This window comes from Homarus americanus, unplaced genomic scaffold (genome assembly GCF_018991925.1).
Source record: "Homarus americanus isolate GMGI-L3 unplaced genomic scaffold, GMGI_Hamer_2.0 scaffold45562, whole genome shotgun sequence".
In the NCBI taxonomy this organism is placed as follows: domain Eukaryota; kingdom Metazoa; phylum Arthropoda; class Malacostraca; order Decapoda; family Nephropidae; genus Homarus; species Homarus americanus.
Genome location: NW_024744839.1, coordinates 4,845,674 through 4,871,686, shown reverse-complemented (window position 1 = coordinate 4,871,686; position 26,013 = coordinate 4,845,674). Strand labels below are relative to the sequence as shown.

At 44.7% G+C, this 26,013-nt stretch overlaps 1 protein-coding gene across 1 annotated transcript in view; it reads left to right on the top strand.

Annotated features, from left to right (window-relative positions):
- Positions 1-5,213: 5,213 nt before the first annotated feature.
- Positions 5,214-26,013, top strand: part of LOC121878101 (collagen alpha-1(X) chain-like) — a 32,136-nt gene continuing 11,336 nt past the window's right edge. Inside the window, exon 1 of the mRNA XM_042384093.1 lies at positions 5,214-5,446. Coding sequence (XP_042240027.1) covers positions 5,214-5,446 — 233 coding nt within the window. The remainder of the gene's footprint in view (positions 5,447-26,013) is intronic.

Genomic DNA, 26,013 nt, shown 5'->3' with positions numbered 1-26,013 from the left:
AACCTCCTCTTCTGGGGGGTCCTACACACACACACACGCAACACACACACACACACACACACACACGCAACACGTAAACACCCGCATACATAGACAGCACATAAACACAACACAACACAACACAACACAACACAACACAACACAACACAACACACACTAGAAACAAAATTAAGAACCAAAATAGTTCCTACACCAGAATTAGTCAAATAAATTATTCAAACAAACACAACAAGTAAAAATGAAAAAAAAATTCAAACAAATAAACAGCAGATGTAAACAGGCAACTGATGAGGTAAATATTGGCCTCGTCTGGAAACAGCAATATTGATGAGGGAGACTAACCAATCGCTTCGTTTATTGGCTGAATTTGAAGCCCGCGATTATACCTAACCAATCAAAATGTGAGGCTGGGAGGAGGCAAGTCTGAGGTATAATGGAAAACATTGTAAAATTTATTTTACTCGAGAGGTGGAGTTGGATAATGTTTTTTTTTTCTCATTTCTTTTTGTTGTTTTTTATGGAAAGTTTCATCTTTTTACATTTTTCGCTCTTTCTCTCTCTCTTTATTTCTCCCTTCCCATCTCCTGTCTTCTTGGATTGTTATCTCTCCTTTTCTTTCCCCTCCTTTTCCACCCTGTCTTTCCCCTTCTCGTCCCTTTCCTTCTCCTCCGCTTTCCTTTCCTCCTCTACCTCTTCTTGTTCCCCCCTCCTTTAACAAATTCCTCACCTCCCCTCAATCATCCGCCCATCTTTTCTCCCTCCCACTGCTTCTCACATTCCCTCCAATTTTCTCCTTCCTCTTCTAAGAAACTGCGTGTGTGTGTGTTTGTGTGTGTGTGTATGTGTGCCCCTCCCCCCCCCCACACACACAATACATATATACCTGTATACACCTGCCTGATTGCTTCTCATTTTCTAACCCTTATTGTCAGGTGTATGAGTACCATCTGTCACGTGTGCCACCAGTGACTGACCCATCACGGCACTGAAGAGACGATAGATGGCACACATATCTGGCCCTCTCCTCCACTAATACTCCTGAGAGAGGGTCCTTAAAATAACAATACCCACCAACCCTCTGTGGCTAGATACTCAACTCGCCATGAATCAACTGATGGTACAAATTACTCTATCACCCGAAGTAAATTTATCCACACAGCGTGCACGTTACATTATACTGTGTGTGTGTGTGTGTGTGTGTGTGTGTGTGTGTGTGTGTGTGTGTGTGTGTACATGAAGGGTTTTGTGGCTTATAAAGGTCGTGTATGACTCTACACTCACACACACACACACACACTCACACTCACACACACACACTCACACACACACACGCACACACACACACACACACACCAACCCCCCCCTTCATACACACACATTAATATACAGTACGTACACTATTTGCTACTGAATATCAAAGGCATTTAGTAGCGATTATATCTCCATGATAAGCGTAAAGGTTGACTATATTTGACTTGTTATATTAAAGAGTGTAGGCGTACTGCGCATGTTGACATAGCAGGCTTACAGCGGGCTCCTAGCAGGCTCATAGCAGGCTCACAGTGGGCTCCTAGCAGGTTCACAGCGGGCTCCTAGCAGGCTCATAGCAGGCTCACAGTGGGCTCCTAGCAGGTTCACAGCGGGCTCTAGGTTCACAGCGGGCTCCTAGCAGGCAGGCTCATAGCAGGCTCTGATGGAGCGCCTAGCAGGCTCATAGCAGGCTCACAGTGGGCTCCTAGCAGGTTCACAGCGGGCTCCTAGCAGGCTCATAGCAGGCTCACAGTGGGCTCCTAGCAGGTTCACAGCGGGCTCCTAGCAGGCTCATAGCAGGCTCACAGTGGGGCTCCTAGCAGGTTCACAGCGGGCTCCTAGCAGGTCTCATAGCAGGCTCACAGTGGACTCCTAGCAGGTTCACAGCGGGCTCCTAGCAGGCTTATAGCAGGCTCACAGTGGGCTCTAGCAGGGCTCACAGTGGGCTCCTAGCAGGCTCATAGCAGGCTCACAGTGGGCCCTAGCAGGTTCACAGCGGGCTCTAGCAGGTCACAGCAGGCTCACAGTGGGCGCAGCAGGCTCACAGGCACTAGCATCACAGGCCCTAGCAGGGCAGGCTCACAGTGGGCTCCTAGCAGGTTCACAGGGCTCCTAGCAGGCCTCACAGCAGGCTCACAGTGGGTGCCTAGCAGGTTCTGGCAGGCTCCTAGCAGGTAGCAGCAGGCTCACAGGCTCTAGCAGGTTCACAGTGGGCTAGCAGGCCCTAGCAGGCTCACAGTGGGCGCCTAGCAGGTTCAGCAGGGCTCTAGCAGGCTCAGCAGGGGCACAGTGGGCTCCCTAGCAGGTTCACAGCGGGCTCCCTAGCAGGCCCCAGCAGGCTCACAGTGGGCTCCTAGCAGGTTCTGGGCTCCTAGCAGGCTCCCTAGCAGGCTCACAGCGGGCTCCTAGCAGGCTCTCCTCCTCCTAGCAGGTTCACAGCAGGCTCCTAGCAGGCTCAGCAGGCTCACAGTGGGCCCTAGCAGGTTCACAGCGGGCTCTAGCAGGCTCACAGCAGGCTCACAGTGGGCTCCTAGCAGGTTCAGCGGGCTCTAGCAGGCCTCACAGCAGGCTCACAGTGGGTGCCTAGCAGGTTCTGTGGGCTCCTAGCAGGTCACAGTGGGCTCTAGCAGGTTCACAGCTCCTCTATAGCAGGCTCACAGTGAGCTCCAGGGCTCCTAGCAGGCTCACAGCAGCCTCACAGCGCCATTAAAATGATTAAATCATACAAAAATACAACATTGCGTAACTCCCCTGTATCATTTAGATTAAAACAAGAGACAACATTTACTGATCTTTGGCTCAAACGAGTTTAAGTGAGGTGACTTTTACATATGAACTTTGACCTTTCAATGATTGTTATCTCGTTAAAAAGGTATAAAATGTGGGAGCGCGCGTGCGTGTGTGTGTGTGTGTGTGTGAGAGAGAGAGAGATAAGCCACAATACCGGTATGTCTTTTTCCGTTTTGTCTTCCTCTTTCTAAATCTCTCTCTCTCTCTCTCTCTCTCTCTCTCTCTCTCTCTCTAACAGGTATTCTGTATCACACCTTCAGGTCAGGTTAGGTTAGGTTAGATTAGGTTAGGTTAGGTTAAGGTGAGATTACAGTAGGTCAGGTCAGGTCAGGTTTGAATAAAATAAGTTTCATTTGATTAGATTAAATTAAGTTAGGTTATGATAGTATTAGGGTGGTTAAACTTCAGGTGAAATGAGGCTAGGGTGTCTAATAGTCAGGTTATCCGAAATAATATATATTGTGCTTTATAAGAAATTCAATAATATATTTTTCCAGCTATAACCGGAAGTAATTTTTTAAACATCACTAATATTACAACACAAAGATTTCTAAATAATTAAATATTAAATAGTTGCTGAAATGATTAATAAACAAACACAAATAAATATGTTTTTTTTTAACGCTGATCCTACGTAAATAACAGACACACACACATACACACACACACACACACACACACACACACACACACACACACACACACACACACACCGTACTCCCACCTGTGCTAATTGCCTCATATCAGTAACTCACTCACCTCCCCCTCCTAGACACACGGCCACTGGAGGTAGCAATAAGGGTTTCAAGTCAGGAGGGAGAAGACAAAAAGTAAACAGAGAGAGAGAGAGAGAGAGAGAGAGAGAGAGAGAGAGAAAACAGTATACGAATGGCTTAATGAAGAAGAGAAAGAGAGTTAAATGAAAAATCGTGTTAAACTGCAAGTAAAAAAGAGAGAATGAATGAAAGAAAGAAAGAAATCAATAATAAACAATGAGGGAAAAAACACGAAAGAAAAATATCACGATCAAATGCTATTAAATAACAAAAGGGCTTAATGGCTAAAACGGGATAAAGAGAAAGTTTAATGATTTAAATATTAAGAGAAAAATGTGGATGAATAATAGAAAACAGGATCAAGTTATTGTGTTTATTGGACGAGTAAGCTCTCTCTCTCTCTCTCTCTCTCTCTCTCTCTCTCTCTCTCTCTCTCTCTCTCTCTCTCTCATCTGCCTTGAACCAGGAATAGCCCTTATCTTTCTTTCTTTCTCTCTCTCTCTCTCTCTCTCTCTCTCTCTCTCTATCTCTCTCTCTCTCTCTCTCTCTCTCTCTCTCTCTCTCTCTCTCTCTCTCTCTCTCTCTCTCTCTCTCCCTTTCCCTCTCATCAGCACGCATCTCTTAAGCTATACCTGGACACTGGGGAAGACACCAGCTGAGAATATACAACCATAAGACGGTGTAATGCTATGTTCATTAAGCTGTTCCTCACCTGTCGTTATCCCGGGGTGAGGCAGGGAGGAGTAGGCAAGGCGACGGAGGGGTGTGGATAAAGACATGAGAGAGAGAGAGAGAGAGAGAGAGAGAGAGAGAGACGAAGCATTTCTCTCTCTCTCTCTCTCTCTCTCTCTCTAGGCACGGGGCACACTAAAGATAACATTAACTAAGGGTGTCCCAAGCAAGTATCTGTGAAGGGTAATAAAGGAACGGAGATGAGGAAATAAATAGAATGGTAATGACCAAGGGGGAAAGTAGAGAGAGAGAAAGAGAGAGAGAGAGAGAACACAATAAAGATTTCTACCGAGAGGAAATTCTTTTAAAAGCGTGGCGATTATTCTTGGTTGCCGGGCGTATGATTTTTTTCCCTGTTGGCGGGGGAAAACAACACAGTCCTCGTACGGTGCTGTCGGTTTCCAAGCACTCGTACGGTCCTGCTGCCCTCAAGCGCTCGTACGGTCCTGCTGGCCTCAAGTGCTCGTACGGTCCTGCTGGCCTCAAGTGCTCGTACGGTCCTGCTGGCCTCAAGCATAGTACCGTCCTGCTGGCCTCAAGCGCTCGTGTGGTCCTGCTGGCCTCAAGCGCTCATGCCGTCCTGCTGCCCTCAAGCGCTGCCGTCCTGCTGGCCTCAAGCGCTCACGTGCAGTCCTGCTGGCCTCAGCGCTCATGCCGTCCTGCTGGCCTCAAGCGCTCGTACCGTCCTGCCCTCAGCGCTCGCGGTCCTGCTGGCCTCAAGTGCTCGTACAGTCCTGCTGGCCTCAAGTGCTCATGCAGTCCTGCTGGCCTCAAGCGCTCATGCAATCCTGCTGCCCTCCAGCGCTCGTACAGTCCTGCTGGCCTCAAGTGCTCATGCAGTCCTGCTGGCCTCCAGCGCTCATAGTCCTGCTGCCTCAAGCGCTCATGCAGTCTGCTGGCCTCCTCGGCCACGGTCCTGCTGGCCTCAAGCGCTCGTACGGTCCTGCTGCCCTCAAGCGCTCGTACGGTCCTGCTGGCCTCAAGTGCTCGTATGGTCCTGCTGGCCTCAAGCGCTCGCACGGTCTTGCTCGCCTCAAGTGCTCGTATGGTCCTGCTGGCCTCAAGCGCTCGCACGGTCCTGCTGGCCTCAAGCGCTCGCACAATCAATCTACCCGATGGTCAGTCTTGTTTGGATAAAAAATATGTACTCATCAAATAAATGAGTCACACTCTAGGCGGCTAGGTGCACGCAAACACAACATTCGCATCCACACAACACACACTCGCACGTAATATGCATCCAAAACAACATGCATACACACGAACTTACACACAATATGCACACACACGTAACAGGCACAAATATGCAATTTTCACACACATACATTATACACACAAAAGCAATATTGTCATTCAAACCTAAAATGTAAATACCTAGCACACAATACACGCATATTCAACATGCATTCAGACACACAACACCCACACATTGATAATAAACATGCACTCACACGCAACATGGAAGTAGACATCACACACGCACACACATACGGTAATTATGGACATAGGTCAGAATGAAGGGGGGACTAATTTAACTTTGCATGGTATAAATCACCGAAGAATGGGAAGAGTGCAGGGGGGAGGGCAGAGGAGGAGGAGGATGGAGGGCAGAGGAGGAGGAGGAGGATGGAGGGCAGGGAGGGAGGAGGAGGATGGAGGAGGGCAGAGGAGGGAGGATGGAGGGAGCAGAGGATGGAGGGGGCAGAGGAGGAGGAGGATGGAGGAGCAGAGGAGGAGGAGGATGTTGGGGGGCAGAGGAGGGAGGGAGGGAGGAGGATGGAGGGGCGAGGAGGGAGGGAGGAGTGGAGGGCAGAGGAGGAGGGAGGATGGAGGAGCAGGAGGAGGGAGGATGGAGGGCAGAGGAGGAGGAGGATGGAGGGAGCAGAGGAGGAGGAGGGAGGATGGAGGGGGCAGAGGAGGGAGGAGGAGGATGGAGGGCAGAGGGAGGATCAGAGGGAGCAGGAGGAGGAGGAGAGAGGAGGAAGGGCCGGAGGAGGAGGATGAGAGAGGTAGGGGAGGGGGATGGAAGAGGAAGGGGTGGGAGGATGAAAGGATGGAGGGACAAAGGAGGAGGATGGAGGGACAGAGAAAAGGTTGGAGGGACAGAGGAGGGAGGAGGAGATGAGCGGAGAGTACAGGAGAAAGCAGGAGAAAAGAAAAGAAAAAGAAAAGACGGATAAAGAGAAGGGAACAAAGGAAGAAAGGCTAGACTAAGAAGGAGAAATACAAAGGAGGAGATGGGGAGGGAGGAGGGAGACTGAAGAGGACGGAGGAGGGAGAGACAGAGGGAGGAGGAGGAGGAGGAGGATGAGCGGAGGAAGTATAAAATAAGTACGAGGGAGAGACAATGGAAGAGTTGGGGAGAAGGAGGAGGAAGAAGAGGAGAGAGAGGGTTGTTGATCTGCCCCACAAGACAGGAGACAGCAGGTAAACACAAGTTAATAAGCAGTAATATGGCTCCTGTGGTGAAGAAGACGAGAGAACGGGGTCGTGGTGAGGGGAGGGAGGGGACGACCATAACACGTGGGGGGCAACACGCAAGGAAGATATATATATGTGTGTGTGTGTGTGTGTGTGTGTGTGTGTGTGTGTGTGTGTGTGTGTGTGTGTGTGTGTGTGTAGGAAAAGTCTTGCAGGGGGAACGATCACGGACGCCTCAGGGACAAAATAAAAACACATCCTCTGGCTTCCACTAACTTGACAAGCTTATTAACCCTGTTTGTCAGAGAGAGTCCGGCATAGAATAACAGTCAATAAAAAAGTGTGCACCAAATACGCAGAAATCTGAAGGTGTTGATAAGGCTTGTCTGGGTGGAATGGGTGGGAGGGGGAGGGAGAGGAAGGAAGGGGGGCTAAGGGAGGTTATAGAAGAGAAGGGTCGTGATTGGTTTCTGTAACAAGACGTCGTAGTTAGTAGCAAACAGAACACATGAGTAATGGTACTATTGTTGAAATGTTTACTGTCTCGTTCCTCACTATGTAAGGAATTTGATTAGTGTGGTGAGAGGGTCTGACTGGTGTGGTGGGAAGGTCTGATTGGTGTGGTGGGAAGGTCTGATTAGTGTGGTTGGAAGGTCTGACTGGTGTGGTGGTGTGGTGGAAGAGGGTGGTGGTGTGGTGGGAGGTCTGACTGGGTGTGGTTGGAAGGTCTGACTGGTGTAGTTTGGAAGGTCTGACGGGAAGGTCTGACTGGTGTGGTGGGAGTGGGGAGGGTCTGACTGAATTGTGGTGGGAAGGTCTGATTGGGAGGAGTCCCCAGTTGGTGTGGGGGAAGGTCTGGAAGGGTTGGTGTGGTTGGAAGGTCTGATTGGTGTGGTTAGAAGGTCTGATTTGTGGTGGGAGGGGTCTGGGAAAGAAGTCTGATTGGTGTGGTGGGAGGGGTCTGCTGGTGGTGGAGGGTCTGACTGGTTGAAAAAGTGTCTGACTGGTGTGGTGGAGAGGGTGACTGGTGTGGTGCAGGACTAGGTGTGGTGGGAAGGTCAGCTGGTGTGGTCTGACTGGTGTGGAGGAGGTTTGATTTGGGTGTGATTGGACGGTCGGGAAGGTGTGGTGGGAAGGTCTGACTGGTGTGTGGTGGGAGGTCTGGTGTGGTGGGAAGGTCTGATTGGTGTGGTGGGAAGGTCTGTGGTATGGTGGGAAGGTCTGGATTGTGGTGGTCTGACTGGTGTGGTGGGAGGGTCTGACTGGTGTGTGATTACAGAGGGTTTTGAGTTAAGTGTGATTGGACGGTCCTGACTGGATTGTGGTGGGAAGGTCTGAGGGAACTGAATTGTGGTAGAGAGGTCTGACTGGGTGTGGTGGAAGGGTCTGTGGTTGATTGTGGTGGGAAGGTCTGACTGTGAATTGTGGTGGGAAGGTCTGACTGGTGTAGGAAGGGTGTGGTGATACGGTCTGATTGGTGTGATTGGAGTCTGCTGGTGTGGTTGGTCCGGTCTGATTGTGATTGACGTTCTGACTGGTGTGGTGGGAAGGTCTGACTGGTGTGGTGGGAACGGATTGTGGTGGGACGGTCTGATTGGTGGCGGTTGGACGGTCTGATTGGTGTGGTGATCTGATTGGTGTGGTGGGACAGTCTGGGTGGTTGGACGGTGACTGACTGGTGTGGTGGGAAGGGATTGTGGTGGGACGGTCTCAAGGTCTGATTGGTGTGGTGGAGATTGGTGTGGTGGGAAGGTCTGACTGGAAGGTCTGATTGGTGTGGGAAGGTCTGAGGAGGTCTGACTGGTGTGGTGGGAGGGTCCTGACTGAGTGTGGTAGGAGGTCTGACTGGTGTGGAAGGTCTGACTGGTGTGGTGGGAAGGTCTGACTGGTGTGGTGGGAAAGGTCCGACTAGTGTGGTGGGAAGGTCTGTGAGGTGGTGGGGAGGTCTGAGGAACGGTGTGGTGGGAAGAAGGTCTGATTGGTGTGGTGAGAGGATCTGTGGTGATCTGAGGTAGTGTCTAACTGGTGTGGTGGGAGGGTCCGATTGGTGTGGTGAGAGGATCTGACTGGTGTGGTGAGAGGATCTGACTGGTGTGGTGGGAGGATCTGATTGGTGTGGTGGTAGTGTCTGACTGGTGTGGTGGGAAGCTGACCATTGGCTGGCCAGATCTTACAAACTGTTTAACATTTATCTTTGCAATTTTTTCTCCGTTACTTTATGAACTGACTGAGAGGGTAGTGGGGGGGGGGGACATGTTAAAGCACTAAATTAACATGAGTGTGTGTGTGTGTGTGTGTGTGTGTGTGTGTGTGTGTGTGTGTGTGTGTGTGTGTGTGTGTAGGTACGAGTATGTGTGTTTATACGTGTTTGTACGCGGGTTTTTCCCCCGTAGCGTTATGAGATGATCAAAGAGATGCTTCAACGGAGAACAGAAAAGAAAAAACTCTACTTAAATAAAATTTCTTTTTGCTGTACAACGCGTTTGATTAGATACTACCGTAATTAAACGTGTTCATTATTCATACGTTATACACCAACAAACACAGCCTCAAAAACGTATGAGCCCTGAATGTTGTGATGAAAATATAGTATGGCAAACAACGTTCATTTTAATGTTTGGTATTCAAATTGAAAAAAAAAAAAAAAGTTTGAAAAGTATTGAAAATGTTCACCAAAATATGCCAGTGTGTGGGATCTACAACAAAATAATATTCGATAAACTGTATATATTTTAATGCTTAATATCAGGTTGGAAAATAAATTTAAATGTTGGAATATTGTTGAAAATATTTAGGAAAATATATCTAGGAAGATGAGTTGACGCTCATGTTAAAAAAACCCCACAAGACCAACACACCGGGTGAAGGATGAGCTGAAGTGTTGGCTCAGGGTGGTCAGGGCTGAGGACCAGCTCAGGGGAATCAGGGCTGAGGACCAGCTCAGGGAGGTCAGTGCTGAGAACCAGCTCAGTGGGGGGGGTGAGGGTCAGCTCAGGGTGGCCAGGGCTGAAGGCCAGGGCTGAAGGCCAGGAACTTCGCCAAGTTTATTACGTTATAACTTGTGCATCACATTCACCTGGAGGCAGGAGGAAGACTCGACCCAAGGTCTATAGAAGAGGAGCTGAGCTGAGCTGACGTCAGCAGGTAGACTCCCGCGCTCCCTCGCCTACCTCTCACCCCGTATAAACAGAGCATTTTATGGGTTCTACAAACTATACTTTGTTATCTCAGTATCTCACATAGAAAATAATACTAACAGAATGTCTAACCTTGCATATAACTCTAGCTAAGGTCACCAATCAGTGCAGTGGGTGATACATAGAAGGAAAGGTTAAAAGAAAACCAATGCATTTCAGTTTTAGCCAAGTATTTAAATAAGTGCAGTTTAAGAGAGGATAATTATAACTATATATACAGTTGCCTACAGGCGTTCCTTTCCTCCCTGTTGTGTCCATGATGTTAATAATGTAGACATGAGGTGACAGGAGTTATAACCTCACATGACAAGTGTTACAGCCACTGATGCCAGAATATAGGGGAGTGGTAGTTAAGGCAGGTGATCACAGGTGCTGCCTCTGCCTGCAGGTGTGAGGTGAGGTGACATGAGTTATGACCTCACATGACAAGGGTTACCGTCACTGACACTTGTTTCATCAAAAGATAAAACACGTTGACGTTCATGGCCAACCAGACTCACATTTATGGCACAGCAGTTGCAGAGCTGCATACAACACCCCTGGTTCCACATTGAGCTTAGAAATCCAACGATACAGTGTACTGGTAGACGGGAGTAGCAATAAGCTTTTGGGCTTAAGCTGCGAAGGGTCAGTACTAGACCAGTATATTACAAGGACACCAGTCAAGAAAAAAATAATTTGAGAAGAGGCAAAAATAACTATTAAAAATATCTTTGGTAGCACCAGTGACCTTAATAAAAGCATTTTCTATCTGATCATGTAAATGAATCCTCTCCTTAATGAATTATTTAATAGAAAACCTAACCTTGCCTAACCTAACCTAACCTAACCTAACATAACCTAACCTAACTTAAACTATACAGATGAGAGGAAAACAAATACCAGTAATAAGTACAAGAAATAAATAACTTAATAAACCCTGAAACTAAATATATATATTTCGATGTTCTTTGTCTTTTACATTATACACTTACTGCACTATATACTTATAACATATTTAATGACGTAATAATAATGGTTGACCCTCGTGTACGAGGATGGCTGGCCCTAGGGCCACCTGTGCGTGAATTTGTTTAAGGCGTAGAAGCTGTCGCCAACACAACAACCACACCCTAAGTTAACGAGTTGCACGACCCAGTATCATGGAATAGTCCGAGAAGACCGGACAACTCGCCAACTGCACTGGCTAACCATCACTCCAGAACACGATCCGCAAAATCTATTAACATCCAGGCTCCCAATTACTGCTGGATAGACAGAGGAAAATGGCATTAAAAAAAGAAAAAGTCCACAGTTTCACACTGCCCAGGAATCGAACTCGGGTCTATGCGCTTGCGAGGCGAAAATACTGACCATTGCACCAGAGGTTGCCAAAATCACGTATAGTAAAAAATTTTTTTTTTTCGTGCTGGTCAAGCTCCGACCAGGGCCTCGCTAGACCCCCGGACAACTCTTCCGGAGCCTGACCAGCACGTGGTATTTGTATTATTATCTCGACTTAATTATATGTTACAAAGTCTCTTGTGAATTTTTTAATGTTCTTTTGATAATATTTACTTATTCTAAGCTAAATGTCAACAAATAAATTTCTTAAATAATACGAAAAAATGGAACTACACTTAATATACTGTATGTTACCCTAAATAGGGATAATTGGTGATTGGTGATAACTTTTATTTATTTCTCTTTTTTATTTTAACTTTTGACTGGCCATAAACGATCCTGTAGATCATAAATATACATATAAATGAATAACTTTATACAAAATGTAACCAAACCTAACCTAATTAAGGGATAATTTAGCCATCATATGACAGTAAATGACGTTTTAACTGAGACTAAATTCTACCATAAGCGAATTAATCTTAATTAAGTTTTAATAATGAAACCAAAAAGTTTTCTCTATTTGACTAAAACAACTGATGATTTGTAAAAGCTTAATCGTAGACTATATAATCCTGGCCATTAAACTAAATAGGGATAACTGCCTAATATCGATAACTTCTATGTATCATTTTAAGCTTATAACTGGCCATCGATGATCATGTAATTCATCATATTAGATATTGACGAATTGCTTAATAGAAAACTTAAACTAACTTAACCTTAACGAATATTACTTACGTGTTATTAATTATTTTGTCGTTAAAATACTGGATAATCATCCTGGGTGATATGATATTATGATATATTCGAAAAAATGTAATTAAGTCTCGGAGAAAAAACAATTAAATCTATACAGCTGAGAGGAAAACAAATACCAGTAATAAGTACAAGTAAAAAATAACTAAATAAACCCTAAAACTAAATATATATATTTATAAATATATGTCCCATAAGTCCATATAGCACGCGGACTTCCATATACAAACAACACCTAAGTTAACGAGCTGCACGACCCAGTGTCAAGGAATAGTCCGAGAAGACCGGACAACCATTACCCTGGAATACGATCCCAAATTCGATTAACATCCAGGTCCCCAATTACTGCTGGGTAGACAGAGGCAAACGGAGTAAAGAAACTCGCCCATAGTTTCACCCTGCCCGGTGATCGAACCCAAGTCCGCTCACTTGCGAGGCGAGCATTCTGACCATTACACCTCAGGTCGCCACTACAGGAGCTGTGGACTTGACTCTACCTACCAGCTGCCGTAGTCACGCTGTAATATCAAAGAAGTCGTAACTCTCGCTGTTAAATCGATACTACAGTATATACAGATTATGTTAATGGAGGTGTTTTTGTTATGAGGACTTTACATTATACAGCACAACGCAATAGTTAAATAATAAGAACAAACCCTCGGGGGATCACGGTGTGTCTCGACAGTCTGTGTAAAAATCCAGGTAAAGTTAATAACATTACTGCCTCTGTTATGATTATCATATCATCACTTAAGTCAGCTTAATAATATTTTTATGCATTCACTCCTTCATATAAAACTGTTAACGTAAGCTTATTCAATAATAGTAACTTTTACGTGTTAATGTTTGATGAAATTTACATAAATGTGATGAAGGAGGATGTTGAGTGAGGTGTGAGTAGAGGAGACTTCACCTACTGTACACTGCGTTACCTCCCGCTGCCTCCACCACTGGTTACATTTCTTATTATGTTTATTTCTTATACACAAGTTTCAAGTCTACGGCAAAAGAAAACTACCAACTACAGGTGTGAAGATGCGTGACCTGAAACACATTAAACTTGAAAAGAAAAACTTGCCGTTAATTTGCCGATGTAACGTCACGACTCACTCAATGATCAATTTACTTCACCAAACAGTAACAGCTACTAGGGAAGGCCAAAGAGGGCGTAGCTTGGCGGATATGTCAATACTCCTGTCTTCGTACTTCACCTGAGCATATCTGTCTTCGTCATAACGCCAGCCACAGTCCATGTTCCCAGTTTCCCCCACAAACTAACGTAACCTAACGCACCCTTCACACTTTTTCGTTACTTCCATTTTTTTTCTCGTACGAATCACACTTTAACTCCCAAGACAGACTCTATGGGGAACAAAAAAAGGGGATTATTTATTACTGTATACTGTATGTGTCATCCTGACCATGCCTAAAACAGCAAGACTTATTTCATTCCCCAAATTCACCTCAGTATTTTTCCTTAACATGTTTCTTCTACCAAACGTACTGTACACTTTAACTGTCTCAACTCACTCGCGGGGAATATCTAAACCTTGCTTCATAATAAAACTTCATCAACATGAAATTTACTCAGAGATTTCAAGCTCCCAGACTTATTCGTCCGGGCCGATTTAATCAACGTGACTCAATATGACTATAAATGCTTCAAACTGCATCCGTCCACCTACTTAAACTGCATCAAAAACTACCTTAAACCTGTCCTTTTTATCCCATCCTCTGCCGTCCCCAGGAGCCGAGGAGTCAACATTATTAAACTCCAAACTTGGGACAGAGACGCCAACGAGGTTAAATTACCAAAGTAAACCACCTGGAAAGTCGTATTATATTTGGTAAGTTTCCCTCCAATTCCCCTTTTTTTCAGCTTTTTGCACTACCAACCTGAATATTATTATTTTGTACACTCTTCCATTTATGACCTTTTCAGGGCCGGCCAGACGTATATGAAACCCTTTCTGGAAACTCATATTTTATTCGTAACTTCCTTTAATCTAATTTTTTATTCATTTCAGCTTTCAGTAAGAGGATCCGGATATTAGAGATTTTTATACATGTCCTCACCCATGAGCGTCTCAGGCAGGAGGCCTTCACGGTGCTCTGCCATTATTGAGTCAATCTAAGCTTGCCGGGGAAACCTTGAGTTCTCATTGGTCGCTGAGTCAACATCAACTTATCAAAACTTGGCTCATCTTGTTTTTTTTTCTTCCCTTACTTTCTTCCCATTACTTTCTTCCCACACTGAATAGGAACAGCGCCTTCCACTGCATGGGGAGACCTACGCCAGCTGTACAGGAGGCTTTGCTTGCTCAAACATTTCAACTGCTAATTTCTTAAGTGCGGAAATTATCAAAGATCAACACATAAAATTTATTATCACTTAAAATATTAGAATCAAAATACCATAGATTAAACAATAGACCACTATAAGTACTCTTCAGATGTCCGTCCGCCAGCCAATCAGCTGCCTTGCCACTAACTGACCCTAGCCCTCATTTGTTAAGCTCGGGTGAACAGAGTAGTCACTATAGGCTAGGTTAGGTTACTATGGTAGTTAATATTAAGGTAAAATAAGGTAAGGATTATCTTCAGGTTAAAATTGGTTAGGTTAAGTTTGGTTAGGTTAGGTTAAATTTGGTTAGGTTAGGTTGGTTATTCTTAAGGTTAATTATACTGTGGGTAAATGTTCAAGCTAAGTAAGGTAAGATTAGTTAGGGTAGATGAGTGGAACAATTAAGTGGACGTAAGAGGTCAATGAATGCAGTCACCATGTGTCCTCATTAAGCACTACTGACTCACTCTACTAAAGAACTAACCCACGAACAGGAGCTGCCACCTTCACCCCCTTACTTAACCACCTCAAGGGTCAAAATTAAGAGGTTTTTAATATCATATGGGTCAGTGTTTAATTGTGTAGTTCAGGCGATACAGTACATGGTTGACTTATAGGTTAGGTTAGGTTAGGTTAAGTTAGGTTAGGTTAAGTTAGGTTAGGTTAAGTTATGTTAGGTTATGTTAGGTTATGTTAGGTTTTGTTTGGTTATGTTAGGTTATGTTAGGTTATGTTAGGTTATGTTAGGTTTTGTTAGGTTTTGTTAGGTTAGGTTAGAAAAGTAAATATCAATTCACTTTTCTTCTTTTTCATTTGAGGGAATCACAAAAAATCACCGAAAATGGCTGAGAAATGGAAGAAATAATGGCGTTTTTATTCATGTTTGTTAAGCCAGTTGTTATGTTCCGATCATACACAAGATATAACCAACAAACACCTAACACATGGGTGTAGTCGAGTCATTTCTCTTGTATCTGATCTGGTTTTCCGTTCGTGGATATTAAATTGATTCTTGTTAACTCCCAGTGTTAATTTCTCTGCCGTGTGTGTGTGTGTGTGTGTGTGTGTGTCGCAATAAGCCCAAGGGAGACTTTTTTTATTTATTCCCCCAACACCCACATGATCCTCGTGACTTGGAATCATCACTCTAGTCTAGACTCAACACTACCGAGAATAAATATTCTGGAGTCTAGACTCAAAACTCTAGAATCAATATTGTTTATAATCAACATTAGAGCAATAAATGAATGACTCGTCGTTGGCAACACTCGGCCTGTCACCCACAACCCTCCCAGAGCTGTATCTCGATTAGCTTATGTTTATACGCCTGTGGACGCCCTCCTCCCTCCCCTCCTCTTTGCTGTAGTAATTGAGTTGTAACTTTGGGCTGGCAACTTACCCCGCGGGGAAGAAGGAGACTGGACATTCTTTTTTTTTTCTTTTTTTTTCCCTTAAACTTTGTGACTCTGGAATATATGAAAGCTAATTTTCTTAAATTGGAAAGAGGAGGTTGGGGCCTCTCTACAGTGGTGTGGAGGTGGGGTTAATATACAGAGTTTTAAGAGGAAACTTTCCTCTTGCTATCTGAAATTATTCTTGGTACTGTGACAAACGGGAAAATGTTATCCTGGACCTGTGTTAGGGAAATTGTGGATCAAGGCGTTGTTTTCGGTAATAATAACATAACTTCAGTTTATTCAAATCCAATTGAAGTTCCAAATGTTGAATGTTTTATTCAGATGGCGAAATGCGAGATCGTACACTGTCCAGTACAAGGATAAAGTCGGCAGTGACACGGTATACGACACAAATGGAATACTGTGCAATACATTTATGCAGCGTAAACTAAAATACGTACGGGGTGATATTACAAGGAATTGAAATGAAACAAGAATTTTCTGTCCTTAACCTCCTGAGAGACACAGCCCCGGTCTTCTTACACTTGACAGGTGACATTACGTTCAAGAGTCATTTTATATGTACAAGTTAAAACAGCAAAACCGAGTTGACATTTAGAGAATCTTCTTCGTACCCGACCTCCTGTGAGCGAGCCGGTACGAGGCATGATAGTCGGGTATTTGGATAATTGGTCAGATATTCAAATATCCTGTCCAGAGAATCCCTCGTAACATGACTGCTTTCTCATATCTGCAGACAGCGGCCGGTACTGACTTTACCATTTAGATATATTAATATTCCAGGAAAAGGCTTCATAACAATCAAACATATACCACATTAATGTTTCCGGAACTCAGTACATAACAGTTCAAGGATAAACTATACAATGTACCACCCAGTCCTTGGCGCGGCACCTGGAGACGGAATAGGGAGGGGGGGGGCGGCGGTGTACCATAGGGGAGTCGAGGGAGGGAAGGGAGTGGTGTGGGGAGTTGAGGGAAGGGGGCGGTGTGGGGAGTTGAGGAAGGGGCGGTGTACAATAGAGTCGAGGAAAGGGGGCGGTGTGGGGAGTTGAGGGAAGGGGCGGTGTACAATAGGGGAGTCGAGGGAGGAAGGGAGCGGTGTGGGGAGTTGAGGGAAGGGGGCGGTGTACAATAGGGGAGTCGAGGGAGGAGCGGTGTAGAATATAAGTAAAGAAAGAAAAAAAAGTGTTTTCCTGAAGCACTTGGTCGAAAAGTGTCTGAGACATCACCCGGACAAACAGAGTAACAACTGAGTACTTCCTTGACCTTCTGGCGGCACCTGGAGACAGAATAGGGGAGAGGAGGGAACGCGGTGTCCCAAAAATTTACAAGAGAATTAGCATATCCAAGGGAATTAATTATCCCCGCCAGAGTATCTTGAGAAACAGGGTTGGGTTGGGTTGGGTTGGGTTGGGTTGGGTTAGCATTAGGGTGTTTAATTATCAGGTGAAATAAACGTGATTCTTAATTTTTATGAGAACCGAAAAAAAGTACAGCGTCATTCTGTTAATTAGTGACGATCATTGTTGAGCAGAAGGTTGATCCCTGAGGGACATCCTTATCGTACTAGTTCTTTCTGTCGAATCCAGACACAGAAACTTCATATGACCAAAAAAATGGATCACCTGAAAATTAGTTCACCAAATTATTTTACGTTTTTATTTAACCAACCTAAAGTTATCACAACACAACACAACACAACACAACATAACATAACATAAATTGACCTAATCTAGCCTAACTTAATCCAAATTCACCTAAGCTAATCTAACCCCCCATGTACTGCTGGAGTCTTCACTCAAAAGGTGAAAGCATCTAGGGGACTAATATTCACCTGATCCATACAAAAATAAAGTAAATTTAATACAAAACGATAAAAAAAAAATCTGATCATAATTACTCCACTTTGGGAGGCCCGGAGTTAGTGGTAGGGAACGGTCTCACTCCGGCCAGCTGAGATCTAAGGTGGAGTTGATGGCGGGAGGAGGGGGCCGCCTGTCCGACAGAGGTAGACCAAGATAAATGGTGACTCTTACTATATCAAGGGTACAGTAGAATATATGTTTATGATGTGGGTAAGCTCCTGATATACGTCTAGCATCTGTAATTTTGTTCATTTTCTCTCTCTCTCTCTCTTTTCTTTTTCTCTCCCTCACCTCCCTTTGTCTGTCCTCATCTCCATTTCCCTTTACCTCTCACTTTTGCTTTATTTCGTTTCATTCTTTTAAACACAGTAACTCTCTTGAAATTCTTTCCCTTCTCTCCTCCTCCTCCCAAGTTTCTGAAATAACACCACACTCAAAGCGGCTCCTCATTATCCGAGTAAGCAAGAAAGAAAACAAAAAAAAAACAAATCCCTCCCCAAAAACAAAACACGGTAAGTAAATATTGGTCTATCAAATGTACACTCTTGGGTTTTAAGTCCCTCTTCCCGCAAAAATTCCCCTCGCTAAGTTTCCGTTCATAACATAAGTTTAGGGAGGCCATTGGGGGAGAGAACGAGAGACTTTTATGCTTAGACTCCGGCGGCGTGTGCCAGGAACCCATCGAGATAGTTCAGAGGAGGTTATTGAGGTGATGGAGGGAGAGATTACCATGTAGAATGACGCAGGTATCGCCAGCAACCAACAGAGAGGCGAGAGGAGGAAGTCGAGGCTCTGTGGCTATTTCTTTATGGAGTCGATTTCTGTCTCCCGCCACTATGCTCGTCCGTATTTCCATTGTTAGTCTGTCCGTTTGTCTTTGTTTTTTGTTTTTTATTCATCTAACTGTCTTTATCTTCTGTCTGATACTCTCTCTTGTCTCTCTGTCCCTCACAAACTACCAATGAAAAAACACTTTGTGGGGGAAGAGACAAAGACGACAGACTGCTGCACTATTCCCTCTGTTTTCTCTATTTATTTTTGGGTTCAATGTTTCTTTGTTCGTCTGTCGGTATGTCTTTATCTCCTATCTACCAGTCTTTCTCTTAATGTCTGACTCTATTTTTACTATCTGTCTGTCTGTCTGTCCCTCTTACACTAGGTAGCATCGATACATAATTCAGAGAGGCGAGGGAGGGAACCAACGACTGTGTGTTCCTTTTTTTTTTCCTTGTGATTATTTACGCCTCTGTGTTGTCTATGCTTTCCTGTGTGGGTGTAGGTGGTAGTGTAGTGTGTGTAGGTGGTAGTGTAGTGTGTGTTGGTGGTAGTGTAGTGTGTGTTGGTGGTAGTGTAGTGTGTGTTGGTGGTAGTGTATTGTGTGTAGGTGGTGAATGGTGTGTGTAGGTGGTGTGTGTAGTGTGTGTAGGTGGTGTGTAGTGTGTGTTGGTGGTAGTGTAGTGTGTGTTGGTGGTAGTGTGGTGTGTGTGGGTGGTGGTGTGGTGTGGTGGTGTGGTGTGTGTGGGTGTGTGGTGTGTGTGTGTGGGTGTGGGTGTGTGTGTGTGTGGTGGTGGTGGTGTGTGTGTGTGGTGGTGGTGGTGGGTGTGTGGGTGTGGTGGTGTGGTGTGGTGGTGTGGTGGTGTGGTGTGTGTGGGTGGTGGTGGTGTGGTGGTGTGTGGTGGGTGGTGGTGTGGTGGTGTGTGTGTGTGTGGGTGGTGGTGTGGTGTGTGTGGGTGGTGGTGTGGTGTGTGGTGGTGGTGTGTGGTGTGTGGGTGGTGGTGTGGTGTGTGGGTGGTGGTGTGGTGGTGTGGGTGGTGGTGTGTGTGTGTGGGTGGTGGTGTGGTGTGTGTGGTGGTGGTGTGTGTGTGGGTGGTGTGTGTGTGTGTGGTGTGGTGTGTGTGGTGTGGTGGTGTGGTGTGTGTGGGTGGTGGTGTGGTGGTGTGTGTGGTGGTGGTGTGGTGTGTGGGTGGTGGTGTGGTGTGTGTGGGTGGTGTGTGTGGTGTGGTGGTGGTGTGGTGTGTGTGGTGTGGTGTGGTGTGGTGTGGGTGTGGTGGTGTGGTGGTGGGTGGTGGTGTGGTGGTGGGTGTGTGGTGTGGTGTGTGTGGTGGTGGTGGTGGTGTGTGTGGGTGGTGGTGTGGTGTGTGTGGTGGTGGTGTGGTGTGTGTGTGGGTGGTGGTGTGGTGTGTGGGTGGTGGTGTGGTGTGTGTGGTGGTGGTGTGGTGTGTGTGGGTGGTGGTGTGGTGGTGTGGTGTGTGGTGTGGTGTGTGTGGGTGTGGTGTGTGTGTGTGTGGGTGGTGGTGTGTGTGTGTGGTGTGTGTGGTGTGGTGGTGGTGGTGTTGTGTGTGGTGGTGTGGTGTGTGTGGTGGTGGTGTGGTGTGTGTGTGGTGGTGGTGGTGTGTGGTGGTGTGTGTGTGTGTGGTGGTGGTGTGGTGTGTGGTGTGGTGGTGGTGTGTGTGGGTGGTGGTGTGGGGTGTGGTGGTGTGGTGGTGTGTGTGGTGGTGTGTGGTGGTGTGGGTGGTGGTGTGGTGGTGTGTGGGTGGTGTGTGTGTGTGTGGTGTGTGTGGTGTGTGGTGTGTGTGGTGTGTGGGTGGTGAGTGTGTGTGGTGGGTGGTGGTGTGTGTGTGTGGTGTGGTGTGGTGTGTGTGTGGTGGTGTGGTGGTGTGTGTGTGTGTGTGTGTGTGGTGGTGGTGTGGTGTGTGTGGTGGTGGTGTGGTGTGTGTGGGTGGTGGTGTGGTGTGTGGTGGGGTGGTGTGGGTGTGTGGGTGTGGGTGTGGTGTGTGTGGTGGTGGTGTGGTGTGTGTGTGGTGGTGGTGTGGTGTGTGTGGGTGGTGGTGTGGTGTGTGTGTGGGTGGTGGTGTGGTGTGTGTGGGTGGTGGGTGTGTGTTGTGTGGTGTGGGTGGTGGTGGTGGTGTGTGGGTGGTGGTGTGGTGTGTGTGGTGGTGGTGTGTGGTGGTGTGGTGGTGTGGTGGTGGTGTGGTGGTGGTGTGGTGTGTGGGTGTGTGGGTGTGTGTGGTGTGGTGTGGTGTGTGGGTGTGGTGGTGTGGTGTGGTGGTGTGGTGGTGTGTGGGTGGTGGTTGTGGGTGGTGTGTTGGTGTGTGGTGGTGTGGGTGTGGGTGGTGGTGTGGTGTGTGTGTGTGGTGGTGTGGGTGTTGGTGTGGTGGTGGTGGTGGTGTGGTGGTGTGGGTGGTGGTGTGGTGTGTGTGGGTGGTGGTGTGGTGTGGGTGGTGGTGTGTGTGGTGGTGGTGTGGTGGTGGTGTGGTGTGTGGTGGTTGAGGTGTGGGTGTGAGGTGTGTGGTGTGGTGGTGGTGGGTGGTGTGGGTGGTGGTGGTGGTGTTGGGTGGTGGGTGTGTGGTGTGGTGTGTGTGGGTGGTTGTAGTGGTGGGTGTAGGTGGTAGTGTAGTGTGTGTTGGTGGTAGTGTAGTGTGTGTAGGTGGTAGTGTAGTGTGTGTTGGTGGTAGTGTAGTGTGTGTAGGTGGTAGTGTAGTGTGTGTAGGTGGCAGTGTACTGTGTGTAGGTGTAGGTGGCAGTGTATACCCTGCAGGGTTCCCACACAAATTAGAATTTTATTTTCCATGGCTTTTCAACATCGGGATAATTTAAAAGGCTTCTATGCAATCTTGTCATTGCAGCCAAAAATCTCATGTCTAAATAAAATTCTACAGTCTACAGTAACGGTAAACCTTTTTAGTTTTCTCTCCCTTAAGCGTTCCAGCATGATGACACTTAGGAATTCTTTCTGACTAACGCCTGGCGATTCTATGGAGCTGATTGATGAGGCTGATGTAGGGAGTGAACCATTGTTATATGTGATCTGTCCTACGTGACTGTGTGGGTGTGTGACAGCAAGAAACGTAATTCATAAAAAAACTAAATTAAACTAAACTAAACTAAACTAAAATAAACTAAACTAAAATTAAATAAATTAAATTAATATATGGCTTCCACAGTTTATTAGTTAGGCCCAACTGAGAAATGGCCCTCCTTCCCCCTTACACTTACTTCAAAACTTCATTCTGTACTGTACATGGGTAGTAATTTACTGATTAGTTTAACAATGATAATATACAATAAGAGTTATTTAAATCATCAGTATGGACAGAACAGCATTAAACAATATAAATCAGGAGTTTTGCTCAACCTGGCATTACAATTACCATAAATGTTGCCTAGAATACCAACGGTAACGGTATAGTATTATCAATCAATCAATAATCAACCAATTTGAAAATAATAACAAAAAGAGACATCAACTAAAAAATAAAATAAGTTAAATGATCTGCAAAATGGTTGACAAATGATAAAGACAATTTTAGTGTGGGAGACCGACATCTATCCTCAGTCTAGCAGAATTATATCAAACTGTCGTAATTCATTTGACTTTTCTAAACAAAAAACTAAATAATAAAAAACTCTCTGGGGTCATTAGACTTAGCCAACAGGATAAAACCATGCTCTTGTCCCGCCTCCTTTGTCAACTCATCTGCTTCCTTACACATAATATTTACGCTGTTTTCAAATGTGTTTTTTTTCCCTCGCTGTCTCTCTGATGTTATCTTTGAAGAGCTTATTATTTTCTCAACATTATATCAACGGCCGTCACCTCTGCTTTGTCTTTCAGTTAATGCTGGTGTGTATCTCTCACACACACACTTAGCATGAATACATTAAACACTGGATAGTAACACGTAAAAGACAAAGTATATTCACTGCAGGTTATTAAAAAAATAAATAAAATACAAGAAATCATTTTCGTAAGTGTTGTAAAGTTGATGTTTAAATTCATTCTAGTTTTCGGTGACCTTTCCATGATTGATAAGCTTTTAAAATTTTTCCATGACATTTCCAGGACTTTTCACGACTGCAATAATCACAATGAGTTTTCTAAGATTTTTAATGACTGTTGAAACCCTGTGTGTTTGTAGGTGGTAGTGGTGTGTGTGTGTGTGTGTGTGTGTGTGTGTGCTGTAAAAGGCCCTGAAGCCATAGTCGAGGGCCAGATGTGTTGGGGGGGGGGGGGAAGTGACTCTCGGCCGCTTACTGCTGCAGTCACTCGGCCCCACTACTAGCAGCTTCCAACTAGGGCCACACTCACCCACGAGTTATTGAGAATGGTGTAGCGTTCATCCACGAGGCGCAGAGATACAGGTTGTTATAACTATACACAACCATAATGATCGAGGCTTCTGAGAGTTCAATATACAGAACCTCTCCTACCTGACTCCCTACGCCTCTAGTCAGCCACCGGGACTGACTCACTCATTTGCGAGATGTGGCCAATCACACGACTTGCATATATAAGGAGCGATCTTGAGCTTACAAGGCGTTGCCCTCCTAATATGGTAGGATTTCCGGTAATGCTTAATCAACACAACTTACTGTAGGTGGTGACACGCCTACATATGTGTGTGTGTGTGTGTGTGTGTGTGTGTGTAGAGGTGGTAGTGTGCATATAGGTTGTAATATGCATGTGTGTCCAATGATGAAATTCCAGACTGCAAAATTGAACACAGAATAAATTTTCCTTTTAAATATTGCATATAAATAAACAAATAAATAAATGAATAAATGAATAAATACAATAATAAACCCAAATATTCTCCACATTTCTCTAACCAAAAATCATTCTATTTTTCTCAATTCCTTTTCATAATAAACAACAAAGTAAAGTTAGTTGTTATAGTTGAAATTTTGTATCAACTTTTTTTTTTTTTTTTTTTACGGGGATTAGCCCACCCGGGCACAGGTCACTGACCCATCGGGGCCTGGGGGTAATAATAATAATAATAATAAAAATAACAATAATTATTATAATAATAATAATAATAATAATAATAATAATAATAATAATAATAATAATAATAAAAATAACAATAATTATTATAATGATAATAATAATAATAATAATAATAATAATAATAATAATAATAATAATAATAATAATAATAATATTAACACTGCAATAATAATAATAAAGAACCATAAAGAAATAAAATAAAAAAGATCAAGAGTGAGAAACACTATATTGTTTGTTGTGTTGTCATTGTTAAAAGAAACAATTGAGACCCTGCAATTGTGTGTAAATGAAGCAGAAAGTCAGATCAGCAACCTGGGACTTGGTCACTATTTTTATGATGCCATGTGGCAGCAGGGTCTACCATTAGACAACACATTATGCTTCCAATATCTTCCCAGGCGGTAGTACCTCCCTGCGGTTTATTACGTAAGATTTCGGTAAGAATATAATGTAGTTTCGTCCTCAGGTTAAGTTAGGTTAGGTTCAGGGGAATCGTGAGGTTAGGTCAGATTAGGTTAAGTTAGGGAAGCTTAAAGTTACTCGTGCGTCACATTTAGGGAATATTAAATTTGAACTGGACTAACCTCACGACTCTCCCTGAACCTAACCTAACCTAACCTAATGTAACCTCACAAAATATAACCTAGCCTAGCCTAACCTAACCTAACCTAACTTTAAAACTTACCTGAAAGGATATAACGAAACCTGAGTTAAAATGTCAAATAATGTTTTTTAAATCACAGAACATCCTATAAAAAAATAGCAACGTCACATTAACAACCTCGGCGTCACATTACGTCACAAAACGTCACAAACAACAACAAACGAAGCTATATATTTCGTGTTACATTCCGAATATCTTTTATAAATTCACTATAACAAGATAAATACGCATCATACAGTTACATCAATATACAATAAATAAATAAATACAATTATCTACGGTTCACATAGTCACATGAATATACAATAGTTCGTTGAAAAGTATTTTATTATAACCTGGAAATAAAATATAACTTACGGTTCACACAGTTATATCAATACTCGGCTATATATTGTTAGTTGAAAAGTAATTTATTATAACCCGGAAAAAAATTATCTTCATATATCCAGTCTGGTTCACCTCATTAACTCTCAAAGTCAAAAGAACCATAAAAATCACCTCCAGGAAAAGCCTTTAAAACTTTGGCCAGTTTGGAAGTGGTCGAGCTCTTTTCCGGTAAAGAATGAACAACCCCTCACTTCTCCTTCCCTCCCTCCCTGCCACCCTTTCTCCCTCCCTGCCACCTTTTCCTCCCTCCCTGCCACCTTTTCCTCCCTCCTTGCCACCCTTTCTCCCTCCCTACCACCCTTCCTATCTCGTTATTTCCCTTTATGCCTCCCTACCTGCCTCGTACCCTCCCTGCCACTCTTCCTCCCTACCTGCCTCGTACCCTCCCTGCCACTCTTCCTCCCTACCTGCTCCATCCCTCCTTCCACACCCTGCACCTCTCTTCCCCACCTCCCTTCTTGCTTCCTTCCTGTCCACAATGATCTTCCCTCCCCACTCCCGTCCATTCGCCAGTTCGTCCCTGCTCCTCTTCCTCGCTCTTCCTTCCTTCCATACTCTTCCCTCCTCGTTCCCTCTCTGTTCTTCCTTCCATCCCCTACTTGCCCTCCCTCCCTTCCTGCCACACCCTCTTCAGTACATTATTAGAGTCAGTAAACATCGAAAAAACAAAGCATAAATGCATTAAACTTTAGTGCAAGGATTTAATAAAAAACTTAGTGAGTAATGATGATAGTGAGGAGCCATGGTGGTACTGACGGCGTGTTTTGGGACCCGTAGTGGCCTGCTGTGGGTGGGTGGGGTGGTGAGAGAGTGGTGAGTGACTGTGTTGGTGGGCAGTTGGGTTGATGGTAAGGTGGGTGAGTGAGTGAGTGAGGTTGGCAGCCAAGGTTTGTCACTTAAGGGTTCATCGACTTTTGGATTGGACTATAATGTACTAAATAAGTAACGCAATCAAGGGTTGTTATTGTAATCAAGAGGTTAAGTCATCCTTATTATATGTCCACAATAGGATTGGAATTTGTGTGTATAATCGGTAATATGATTGGTTGATTCAAACGGTCTTATGATTGGTTGATTCAAATCGGTCTTATGATTGGTTGATTCAAATCGGTCTTATGATTGGTTGATTCAAATTAGTTCAAGTGATTGGTTGATTCAAATTTGTCTTAAGATTTGTTGATTCAAATCGGTCTTATATCAGGTTATTATAAATCAGGCTTATGATTGGTCGTACATAAAATTAAGAGGATTAATTTTTCCTTAATGACAAAATGTAAGAAACCCATCTGACTAGACTAATTTAAACTAAGTCCCTAATGATATAAAAAGTACATTGAGAACTCTACGGCCTAAGCTCGCTAGACACGCCCACTCAGCATCAGTTAAAGGACTTAAAAACACCCTATAGTAGTTTTATTTAGCAATGCAATCTCTGAACGAAGCTGGCACATCA